At 38.6% G+C, this 12,889-nt stretch overlaps 1 protein-coding gene across 1 annotated transcript in view; it reads right to left on the bottom strand.

Moving 5' to 3' along the window:
* Positions 1-10,888, bottom strand: part of ANK3 (ankyrin 3, node of Ranvier (ankyrin G)) — a 600,548-nt gene extending 589,660 nt beyond the window's left edge. The window contains exon 1 of the mRNA XM_011988324.1: positions 10,397-10,888. Coding sequence (XP_011843714.1) covers positions 10,397-10,459 — 63 coding nt within the window. The 5' untranslated portion in view covers positions 10,460-10,888. The remainder of the gene's footprint in view (positions 1-10,396) is intronic.
* Between the last annotated feature and the right edge of the window lie 2,001 nt (positions 10,889-12,889).

Below are 12,889 nucleotides of genomic sequence, written 5' to 3'. Positions count from 1 at the left end.
TGTTAAAGCTAGTATGTTAATTTGTATCTCTAAAAATGTTAACAATTTTTTTTTTTTTTTTTTTTGGTGGGGGAGCGTAGGGGGACAGAGTCTCACTCTGTCTCCCAGGCTGGAGTGCAGTGGCACGATCTTGGCTCGCTGCAACCTCTGCCTTCCGGGTTCCAGCGATTCTCCTGCCTCAGCCTCCGGAGAAGTTGGGACTACAGGCTCACACCACCACGCCCAGCTTATTTTTTGTATTTTTCGTAGAGACGGGGTTCACCATGTTTTAAATACACTTTGTTTCTGTTACTTCCCTGGTGATGAGAGAGGATTTCAATGACAAAGCTTGTAAAACCAATAGAGGTTGAAAGAAATTTCTAGATTTTTAGCTATTAACATAGCCATGGGATAAATTACATTATCTGACAGAAAAAAAATGCATTGAAAACTTAAAAACAATAAGGTGCATAAAAGCCACATCCATAGATGTGAATTTTTATTTAAGACGGATGACAGAGAAAACCATTGTATGTGCTAATTGTGCAACATTAATTATTCATATGATTAACATTATTTTCTTGGCAAGCAGATACAATGACTCAAACAACAATTTCCCCAAAGTCTGCATCCTTTCTTTCAGAAAAGATACACCAGAGTTATTTATTATAACCTCATCAGATGGTTGTGAACAACAAAAAATGAAGAATTTCCAAAATAGTAATGGGACCCCTTTTTTTCCTTTTATTATTGATAAATCACAATACATTAAATTTACTGGGTTTTTAAAAAAACCAAGCTTTATTAAACATCATCTTGAAAACCACCTGGCCCAAATGTTCAGATTTATGATTAAGCAAGCAGTTTTCTGTTAGAGTGCTTCTAGAAATATTTTTCCTACCAAACTGAAAACTGCATTACAGACTTTTGCTATAGTGCTTGGCATTACAGAGCACCACTTTTTCTGGAATTTATTAAGGACAAAAACAAGCCCCTTTCCCCTTACCCCAACCTAAGCTTACTGGCTCCCAGTCCCAGCTCAGAACCCAATACAGACTCATAACCCATGATCTGAAATCCTTGCAGACAGCCAAGCTTTGGAATTCAGAACTGTTTCATCTTAGAAAGGTATGTATAAATATTATGAACATCCCCAGCACTGTCTTGGGGCAGCATCCCATAAGCAAGGAATTGTTACTTTTACAGCAAAACATATGAATACTCACACTAAGTAGGATGAATAGACTATAAAGAGCTTCACGTGAGATCAGATCAGGTTTTTCTACCAAATGTGCTCAGGCCAGGTCAGATTTTGCCGCCAAAGAAGTTAAGGAAAAAATTTCAGTTTTTCATTTTGGATTTTGAAATTATGGAAAAGGGATTGTAAACCAATTGTCAGTGCCTCAGTCTAAAGCCATGCTCAGAGTCTGTGCCCCAAGGCTGTTATATATAAAATAAATTTATATCATGTTTTTTCCATCCTTCTTATAATAAAAAATTTGAAGGAAATCTCCAGGTAAACCTATCTCACTAAGTTTGATTTTTAAAAGGTGATATTATACTAAAGGTCTAACATTTTATGAAATTCTGATATCAAGAAGTAATATCCCAGGTTCATCCAATCTCTCCCTACAAAAAGAAAGTTCCAAGTGCACAATTACCTTGTGCAAAGACAACATAAAAATCTTTGTACTAAAATAAGCAAATTCCAAAGCTAAGTTCAAAAAAAATCATTTCAAATTAATTACTGGAAGAGTCAAAATTTCAGTTTCATGGATGTGGATGCACAAGACATTGAATCACTTTGAATGCCTACTGACTATAAAATGGATAGCATTTATAAAAATAAAATTAAGAGCCAAGTAGAAAACATTTTTTTAAAAAAAATTTATAGCTACATAAGACTAACAGAAAAAAAATTTCAACAATGATATTTAAAGTAAAATGGAAAAGGATTAAAATGCCTCTTGATATGGAGTGTATCATTAGAAGAAACAATGCACTGAACACGTGACCATGCTCAGTACATCATTACTCAAATCACCTGCTCAACAACAAAAGACTTCAGGAGGTTATTTGCCTGTAGAGCAGGAGCAAGCAAATTAAGCAATGTCCAAACACAAGAATGAAAATTATAGGTCGATGAAACTGCTGTGTGCTCAAGGTCTGCTAGCACACCACCAACTTAGTAAGAGGGCATGGTGTATTCAAGACATCCTAATCAAAGACTCCAGGACCAGATAAGAATATAATACAATTCCAGCAGCATTAAGAATAGGAAATGAAAATTAGAAATGGACATTCCTTTGACTCTCCCTTAAAAAATGAACGTATGTTTGGATAATTTGAGATTCATCAGAGAAGAAACAAGTACAGCTCTCACACATAAGGCAAAGCCATGGTGGTGTGGTAGAAACAGAAAGAAAGAATGAGATAAGGTTATGAAGTCTACCCTTAGAAGAAACACAAACCATAAAAACTAGTTTAAATAAAGTAAGATAGTTTTTATCCTTAAGATGGAAAAGGCAGCTGAACTGAAATAGTGAAAATCCTTCTTCTGACATTCCCTAAAAAATAAGCAAACTCACCGCAGTGGGATTCTTTACCTAGTAGAATCCTAAACATATAAATATTTTCCTCCAATTTTCCCCTTAAAAGAATAATCACTAAAGGAAGCACTCAGGGGACCAAGTCTTCAGTAATCATTGGGCCATGGTCCAATGGAACATATAGTCCTATGAGATAGATGATGGTACAAAAGTAAAGACCTGGCCTTTCTACCAAATAGTTGGGATGCTTTCCTGTGAAGTAGTGGTCTCCAACGGCACCAGAGACCACTTTTGTAGAATACAATTTTTCCAAGGACGGTGGGGATGGTTTCAGGATGAAACTGTTTTGCCTCAGATCATCAGGCGTTAGATTCTCATAAGGAGTGCGCAACCCAGATCTCTTGTACGTGCAGTTCACAATAGGGTTCATACTCATATGAGAATCAATGCTGCCTCTGATCTGACAGGAGGTGAAGCTGAGACCGTAATCCTCATTTGCCTGCTGCTGTGTAGCCTGGTTCCCAACAGGGCACAGACTGATATCAATCATGTCAAGGTAGTTGGGGACCCCTGCTATAAAGTATGTCTGACGTTAATATTTCCCTGCTCAAAGCCTTTTGGGAAACTCCAGGACAAAAATGATGTTGTTAGCTAAGATTCTTCGGGATGATCCTTGTTTTTTTCTTTATTATATCTTGCTCTAACTCACCCCTGTACTCTATAGTCCAAATATACAAACCAATGCTTAGATTCATAAGCTTACACCAGGCAGCTCTGTATCATTTTCTCTCTCATCTCACACTCTCTAACTGGAACGCTCTTACCCCTTGTCATCTGGGAAACACATATCTTCTTAATCTCAATGCAAGCATGCCTTCGACTACCCTTTCATGACTTCATCCTCCAAATGGAATTTACCATTCCCTCCTTTCCACCACCAGTAAGGCCTGAATTCAGCTTTATTTTGTTCCCTTAACACTTTCTACACAGATCTGTTTAACATACCAGCATACGTCATTTTATTGTGCTTTGCAGATATTACATTTTTTACAACTCAAAGGTTTATGGCAATCTTGCAATGAGCAAGTCGATCAGTGCCATTTTTCCAACACCATGTGCTCACTTTATGTCTCTGGGTCACATTTTGGTAATTCTCAAAATATTTCAATTTTTTCATATTATTATATCTGTTTCGGTGATCTGGGATCAGTGATGTTTGAAGTTACTATTAATATTGTAACTATTTTGGGTAGCCACAAACCACATCCATATGACGGAAACCTTAATTAATAAATGTTGTATGTGTGTTCTGGCTGCTCCACTGACATGTTCTTACATCTCTCTCCCTCTTCCTGGGCCTCCCTATTCCCTGAGATACAATAATACTGAAATTACGCCAAGTAATAACCCTACATTGGCCTTTAAATGTTCAAGGGAAAGGAAGGGCCACATATCTTCCTCTTTAAACAAAAGCTACAAATTATTAAGCTTAGTGAGGAAGGCATGCTAAAAACTGAGAGAGACCAAAAACTAGGGCTCTTTCACCAGTGAGCCAAATTATGAATGTAAAAAAACCAAGTTTTTGAAGGAAATTAATGTGCTACTCTAGTGAACACGTGAATGATAAGAAAGCAAAATAGCCTTATTGCTGATAGGGAAAAGTTCTGAGTGCTGTGGATAGATCAAACCAGCCACTAACCAGGCATAGTGGAGCTCACACCTGTAATTCCAGCACTTTGGAAGGTCAAGATTGGAGGATTCCTTGAGACCAGTAATTAGAGACCAGTGTGGGCAACATTGCGAGACCTCATCTCCACACAAAAAAAATTAAAAAGTTAGCCAGGTGTGGTGGAGCACACTTGTGATCCCAGCTACTTGGAAGACTGAAGTGGAGGATTGTTGGAACCCAGGAGTTTGAGGCTGCACTCAGCTATGATCATGTCAATGTGCTCTACCTTGGGCAACAGAGAGTGAGACTCTGTCTCTTAAAAACAAAATAAAACAAAAACCAGCCACAACATTTGCAGAACATGGCCCCGACTCTCTGCAATTCTGTGAAGACAAGAAAGTTGAGGAAAATGCAAAAGAAAAGTTTGAAGCTAGTAGAGGTTGATTCAAGAGGTTTAAGGAAAGAAGCTGTCTTCATAACATAAAAGTGCAAAGTGAAGCAGCAAGTACTGATTTAGAAGCTATAGCAAGTTAGGCCAGGCACGGTGGCTCATGCCTGTAATCCCAGCACTTTGGGAGGCTGAGGCGGGTGGATCACGAGGTCAGGAGATCGAGGCCATCTGGCTAACACAGTGAAACCCCATCTCTACTAAAAATACAAAAAATTAGCCGGTCATGGTGGCAGGCGCCTGTAGTCCCAGCTACCCAGAAGGCTGAGGCAGAAGAATGGTGTGAACCCAGGATGTGGAGCTTGCAGTGAGCAGAGATCTCGCCACTGCACTCCAGCCTGGGCAACAGAGCGGGACTCCGCCTCAAAAATAAAAATAAAAATAAAAGAAGCTATAGCAAGTTATCCAGAAGATCTAGCAAAGAAAACTGATGAAGGTGGTTACACTAAACCACAGATTTTTCGATGTAGACAAAACAGCCTTATACTGTAGTGGGAGAAGATACTACCTAGGACTGTCATAACTACAGAGAAGTCAATGCCTAGCTTCAAAGGACAGGCTGACTTTCTTGTTAGGTGCTAATGTATCTAGTGACATTAAGTTGAAGTCAATGCTCACTCACCATTCTAAAAATTCTAGTCCTTAAGAATTATGCTAAATCTACTCTGCTTGTGATATATACGTGGAACAACAAAGCCTGGATGACAGTATAACTGTTTATAGCATGATTTGCTGAATACTTTAAGCCTACTGTTGAGACCTACTGGCCAGAAAAAAAATTCCTTTTAAATTATTACTGCTCACTGACAATGCACCTGGTCACCCAAGATCTCTGATGGAGATATACAAGCAGACTAATGTGTTCAGGCCTGCTAACACAACATTCATTCTGCAGCCCATCATCAAGGAGTAATTTCAATGTTCGTGTCTTATTATTTAAGAAATGCACTTCCTAAGGCTATAGCTGCCATAAGCAGTTGTTTGTCTGATGGGTCTGAGCAAAGTAAATTCAATATCTTTTGGAAAGGATTCACTATTCTAGATCCCATTAAGCACATTTGTGATTCTTGGGAGGAGGTCAAAATATCAACATTAACAGGAGCCTGGAAGAGGTTGACTCCAATCCTCATGGACAACTTTGTGGGCTCAAGACTTCAACGGTGGAAGTATTAATAATTGCAGATGTGGTGGAAATAGCAAGAGAACTAGAACCTGAAGACATGACTGAATTGTGGCAACCTCAAGATAAAACTTGAATGGATAAGGAGTTACTTCTTATGGACGATCAAAGAAAGTGGTTTCTTGAGATGGAATCTACTCTTGGGTGAAGACACTATGAACAATGTTGAAATGACAACAAAAGATTTAGAGTATTACATAAACTTAGTTGATAAAGCAGTGGTGATGTTGAGATTGACTTCAATTTTGAAGGAAGTTCTACTGCGAGTAATGTTATCAAATAGCATTGCATGTTACAGAGAGATCTTTCATGAAAGGAAGAGTTTGTCAAGTGGCAAATTTCACTGTTGTCTTATTTTAAGGAATTGCCATAGCCACCCCAACCTTTGGCAACCACCACCCATCAACAGCCATCGACATCAAAAAAAGAACTTCCACAAGCAAAAAGATTAAGACTCGCAGAAGGTTCAGGTATGTGAATTGCCTTTTTAGACATAAAAAAACACATACTTAATAGACTATACTTAATAGACTATAGCATAGTGCAAACATAAGTTTTACATGCACTGGGAAACCAAAAAATGTGCATGACTTGCTTAGTTGTGATATTCACTTTACTGCGGTGGTCTGGAATCAAGCCTACCATATCTCTGAGGTATGCCTGTAGCTGGCTCTAGTCAGTAATTGAAGGCTGTCCCCTACACAGCATCTGCTAAGTGAATTGAATTAATATAATTTCAATCAATATCACATGATTTATTAAGCACACCTAAGTTGTGAACCTGGATAATACACCCTTCTTTGGATGCTGCTATGGATAAAATTGTGTCTCCCCTCAACCCCCCAAATTCATACGTTAAAATTCTAACCCCCAATGTGACTGTATGTGTAGACAGGGATTTTAGGAGATAGTTAAGGTTAAATAAGGTAATAAGGATGAGGTCCTAATATGATAGGATTGGTGGCCGTAAAAGAAGAAGAAAAGATGCCTCTCCTTCCACAGATACACACTGAGGAAAGGCCATGTGAGCACATAGCAAGAAGATGGTCATCAGCAAGCTGGGAAGAGTGTCCCCATCAGGACCTAACCATGCTAACATCCTAATCTCAGTCTTTCATTCTCCAGAACTGTGAGAAAATAAATTTGTGTTGTTTAAGCCACCTAGTCTATTGTATTTTTTTTAAATGGTAGCCCAAGCTAATACAGATGCTAAAGAAATAAAATCTTTAAGTGTTACTTCCTACATTTTATCCTTGGTGGCTAGTTAAAATAAGTACTTCTGCAGTATAATATCAGAAGGGGCAATATGTTCTCCTGTGTTATCTCTTCTGTAGGATCAGTTACTCTACATCAAGTTGAAATTCCACTATGATGACCACTTCGAGGTTAGGTGTTATCGTTTTAAAAACTCTTTTAAAAATATGGTCTTATTGATTATTTCTATTTTACTTTCCTAGTATCCTGGCAGCTACCTCAGGCACATGATCCCCATTTTGTAGAAAAAGAGAGTTTAATTAATCTATTCAAGACAAGATATCAAGTTACAAGCAAGACTAGAAGAGCACCCAGGTCTCTTCAAGCAAATCCTTCTTTCATAACTAGCATAAAGAGAGATAAACAGCTACAGAATATGGATATACATAGATATCCTCTTCACATCCCAGAACAAAATACAGAAATTATTAGAAAAAGCATTTCCTAACACCAACTTGAATCATTATATTCCTGATCAAAATACAAAAATATTATATGCTAACAGAGGAATAATATGATTCCATCACATTTATCTTGATGACTCAATATTAAATGTCTCAAGAGAGACTTTATACCCAAATGCCCTAAGCATGTGATCTGTTTTTCTGAAAACACTCAACACCAACACATAATTTTAAAGGCCATTTTAAGATAGATTCTTTTACAGAAAATGATGTCACACTAAATGTTGTATTAAAATAATTCCATATGTCACTAGGAAGTATTTTGAATGCTTGGGGAGCTTGTTCCCACAGAGTTTGGCAGGTTGCGTATATTTCCCACCTGAAATGCTTTTATTTGACCACACCCTCCCCTGCTTCAGTATAGGTCATCTGGAGCGCCCAGAAAACTTCTGGAATATTTGCTTCAGAATAAAAAGATATATAAATATGTATACATATTTTTCAGGAACAACATATTGTATCCCTTTTCCAGAAAATATGGGGAGAAAAGGCCTACTCCTTTGAAAGATATCTGCTCTAGCACTGAAAATTCTTAGTAAACTCTGGTCAGTAAGCTGGTAGAGATAATTCAATGGGACATTTATTTAGTGTCAACTGCATACAAGGAAGCATGCTGAGTGCTTCTGGAGGAAAATATCAGAAGGTTCAATGTGGTCAAGAGAATAAAGCAGCTATCTGATAGCTTGAAAAAGAAGCAGAATGTGTTAAGTGTCCAGAGAGTATAAGGTGCTGTGTTCATCCAGAAGACTAACTTCCAACTAGAGTGAATCAAGAGATTTCAAGAAGAGGGCAAGATCTGGGTTTGACCTTCAAAGATGGATAGGATGTCACCCAGTGGGCTGGCACAGAAATGCGTTCTCAATGGACAAAGAACAAGCATCAGAAGAATGATTTAATTCAGGGACTGGTAAAAACCCTGGTCTGGATAGAGTTAGATGTGAATGAAGTATGATGAGGGGGAAAAAACCTGAAATGTGGGTACAGGTTAGACTGTGGAGAGCTTCAGGCCCTATGGTCAGGAATTTGGTATTCACTGAGCAGGCAGTCAGCAGTTTAGAAGGTACTAGGCAGTGGACGATGATCAAAGCTTTCATTAAGAGTGCCCTAGTATCAGTTGGGAGAGTGTGGAATGAAGGAAGAAGGGCTCAAAGCAATTGACTTCATACTGTGCTCTGAGCAGGATAACCTCATATGAGGAGACATGGAACACAGCTGGGAAAATTTCAAGGTAGAGAGAGGAGGGAAAAAAAGCCTATGTTAAAGGATTCCACATAAAAGCTCAATGATTTACAATGAATCCAGCCACTGCTCACTCTAATCTGGATTGCACTGTCGTGGTTCATGTGTCTGTCTCGGCTCTCTATGACACTCCGTGTTCAGAATCATGGTGGAGCCTGTCAAGACACTTAAAGCCATATCTCATAAACATGAGCAAACCTGACATTTTTTTTTTTTTTTTTTGAGACCAGCGCCACTATGCTAGGCATTAAACAAATCATTTGTGCTGTGCAGCTGAGACCTGCTCCCTTGGGAAATCAGACTAACACCTTTGCAACATCATCAACCCCTGCCAAGGCAATGTACAAGAAGTCAAGGCTGACTTAAAACCAGTCTGCACAGATTCACTATCTGGAAGACGTTGAACCACTGCCCTAGAATGTTGGCATGTACATAGACGTGACCTCAGAACAGTCTGCTGGTAGTAGGTCCCTTAAGAACATCATATTCGAATTAATCTTTTAATTAATAATAAACAGACTATGAACATTTTTTAAATGCCTGATATATTCCACGAAGAGCTGAAATCTTTATCTTCTCTACTATAGCCACCATTCTGTATGTGTCCACTGTCTGAGCATACATTACATTGGGCCAAGGAATCATTTTAAAGAGGTAAAATTATACATGAGTCCTAGTAATTAAAATATTATATCTGAAGATTTTGACTATAGATTTTTAAATACAGCACACATTCTCCTTAAATATCTATGAGCTATAATCCTATTTTAGATATTTGTTTTTCTTTGTTACAGATGCACAACTGTCTTTTCCATTGGTGGCACACCCTAAAACCAAGACAATTTATAAACCACAATGGATTAAAACCAAATGACAGATCTAGGGAATCATCTTTTTTCCCCATTGCAAAATGTATTAAAAAGTTAGGAGCACCTTTGAGGATATACACATTCAAGAAAACCAAAATGAATCTACAGGTTTACCATAATCATCTATTAATATATTGATGATTCCTCAATTTACATGGAAAACAAAATTAATTTTATGGATTATAATAGACAAACTGGGCATCTGGCTGTACGACTGCAGGGTAGAAAGCAAACCTGAGATCTGTCAGCCATAAAGTGATCAATAATTAAAATGGAGTTCACCTCCATGCTGTAATTTTAAAGTATAAGTACAGGTTTCTCTAAGTTTCCCTAAAATATATGTTCAAGCTAAACATCTATACCATAATAATATTCATTAGTAATTGTACCCTGTTGATTAACGAGCATTCTGTAAAATTTAAAGGAGAAAAAAACACACCCACCCACATAATTAGGACATGTGTTTACTTAATAATCCTGAATATCACTATGAAAAACACACCACTTCAGTGAAATCTAAATGACTGTATTTAACTGTTTAAATATTTTAGCAATGTATCCGAGTTGTGATGATTTTCCTCCAAGACAGAACACACCCATTAATAGACTGGAAAAACAAAAGCATTCAGATTCTAGCAGCTTCTTAAAAATCTAAAGCCAATCTCTTAAAAATTCAGCCTAAAGATCACTTCCTCCCCAGAGCCAGAGAACAATGAAGAGAACATGTTGCTTATTCATTTCTTACCTTTTTTCCTTTCCTTTTCCTATGAGCAGGTTTTGCATTTTTCTCCTTTGGTTCTTCACTCATCTTTCCTTTAAATCAGGTGTGTTTATAAAAGACAGATCACCGCCGGTATTCCAACATCCAAAACCACGACAAAGAGTCAAAGCATTGAGACCAAAGTCCATTTACGGGTGCTCCCCAGGCAAAGCAGCCGCTGCTTAAACCCAGCCCCTGCTGCTGTCAGAGAGACACGGACTGCTAATGTAGCCCTGTTCAGCTTTCCTCAGGAAGAAACTGGGTGTTCTCTGCATCAAACAGTCAATTATTCTTCTAAAGAAAATCAATATTTTAGCCTTTCATTTTTAACTAATTGTTACCCTGAGATAAGGTCCTGACAAGACTTTGTTGTTTGTTCCTCCACAGTGATTTGAGCCTGGAAATGGTGAGAGAGAGAGAGAGAGAGACACACACACACACACACACCCTCACACACACAGAAATAAGCTACAGACTGCTGACAAGTCTCCGAAGCCTTCCCAGGGGCTGATTTGCTGCTTCAAGCAGGCTGGGAAGCTGAATGTAAATTGCTCTCCATGCTGCTAGCCTCTCATACTAACACATGTGTTGAATGCATCAGGGCATACCGGAGGAGGCAGTCGGGAGAGTGATAAAAGATCAGGTTACTTGGTTTGTAAAAAAACACTCAATGATTCAAACAATAAAAGAGACCTACCACTACTGGAGAAGTCACATCACAGGCTAGATTTCCTCTGTGATTACTTTTTTTTTAAATGTGACATGCAAAAAGATGCCAATCTTCACCTAAGGATTTCTAATGCAGGGTTAATGACGGAAAGCCCCATACCCAATTTGCCATGATTCATATTTAATCATTGGTTTCCTTCCATGAATATACTAGCCAACCAACCAACCAACAAGAAACCCTCCAGAATATTCAGGAAATACTAAGAGCAAAGCTGCTGTCTCTGTGGCAGAAACATTCTGTGCTTCTTGACTGTGTTTAGGGCAGTGCGTCTCAGATCACATTACACACTCCCCAGCTGCCCTGGCCACACACTGTGCCCACACTCCCCGCTGCACGCCATCCTGAGCCCCAGGAATCTGGATATTTTCTGAGTATCTGGGATATTTCACACCTGGGTGGAAACCCCCTCACCACGCCTTCCATCCATTTAAACACAGCCAAATTACTATTATGAGCTGTCATTTAAGCATCTTTAGAAGCATGCCAGATACATTCTGATTCAGGAAAAAATAAGGTTCTAGGAGCCACCACAGACAACCACTAAGATGAAAACAGAGCACTTTGAGCAGATAACTGACACGGGTAGAGGGTGGGAGTGGGGTAACAAGTGGAAAGGGAGAAAGAAGGGGAGAGTGGGTTCAGGCCCATTCCTAGGGGCTGGGAGCCAGGAATAAATCATATTAGTTCTACACACTAACATTTTTATTCGGGAGACATGGCATTCAAATGAATATTAACTTTTTTGTCAGGAGAAATGGGATTCAAATGAATGTAAAACACAGCCATACAGGAAAAAACAAGTCGCAGAGGGCTAATTTTTCAGTGGTATGTGTGGGGGGACTTAAAAATGGTTTGAGGACATGATGCTAAAATATTAAACCAAAAGAACAGATCTCTTTAGGCTGAAATCGTCACCATTTTTTGCCTATCATGTAAAGTAGGTTTGTGTCCATATTCAACCAAGATTCCTTCTCCTACACCTGAAACACCAGTCCCAGAGAAAAACATGATTTAGAGGGATGCTTAGATGCTTTACCCAGGGCTGAGCAGGCCAAGCATAGGGATTCAAGTGACATGCTCAGAGAGCCACGTGGATTTTACCAACCATAGGGCAGCTATTTGAGCTACTTTCTATTTGAGATGTGTGCATTAATTATAATAATACACATCTCAGTAAGTCTGGGATGGCCAGAATTCTGAATGGTGTTAGGCATCTAATCCCCATGTTCCATACTTCTGCTCAGATACTGAACTGCTATTTAACCACAGTTTCCATTTTCTGCCACTATTCAGTAACATTCCTCTTGTCATGCAATATAAAAGGTAGAACATCTCAAGATGGCAAAATAAATCTTTCAAGTTCTTCAGTGATTCAACCCTTGCTCATCTTCAAAACATAGGGAAATCTGGGGGGCAGGCAATACCTTTACTGCTTCTACCGCTCATTGACTTCAATCAGGTGAACCTCGTTTATTAGCTGTGTGTCTTTTGAGGGATGAGGATGAGGAAGGTGCTTTATACAAATTCTTCATAAGCTGAAGAGTCTAAGCAGATGGATTCAATTTCGACTTTCCGACCTAAATCTTGACATTCTTCACTAGGCAGCAACTGAGATAGTACATCCACCTAAAATAATTTGTCTATAGTAGATTCCAGGCAGTAGGATTTACCTCCCAAAAAATGCCTTTGTCAACAACTATTTACTGACTCTCAGAAGAACATGGGTCTCTTTCTTTAAAAACAGAAAA

This window comes from Mandrillus leucophaeus, unplaced genomic scaffold, assembly GCF_000951045.1.
Source record: "Mandrillus leucophaeus isolate KB7577 unplaced genomic scaffold, Mleu.le_1.0 Scaffold327, whole genome shotgun sequence".
Classification (NCBI taxonomy): Eukaryota; Metazoa; Chordata; class Mammalia; order Primates; family Cercopithecidae; genus Mandrillus; species Mandrillus leucophaeus.
This window is presented reverse-complemented; position numbering and strand designations above follow the sequence as displayed.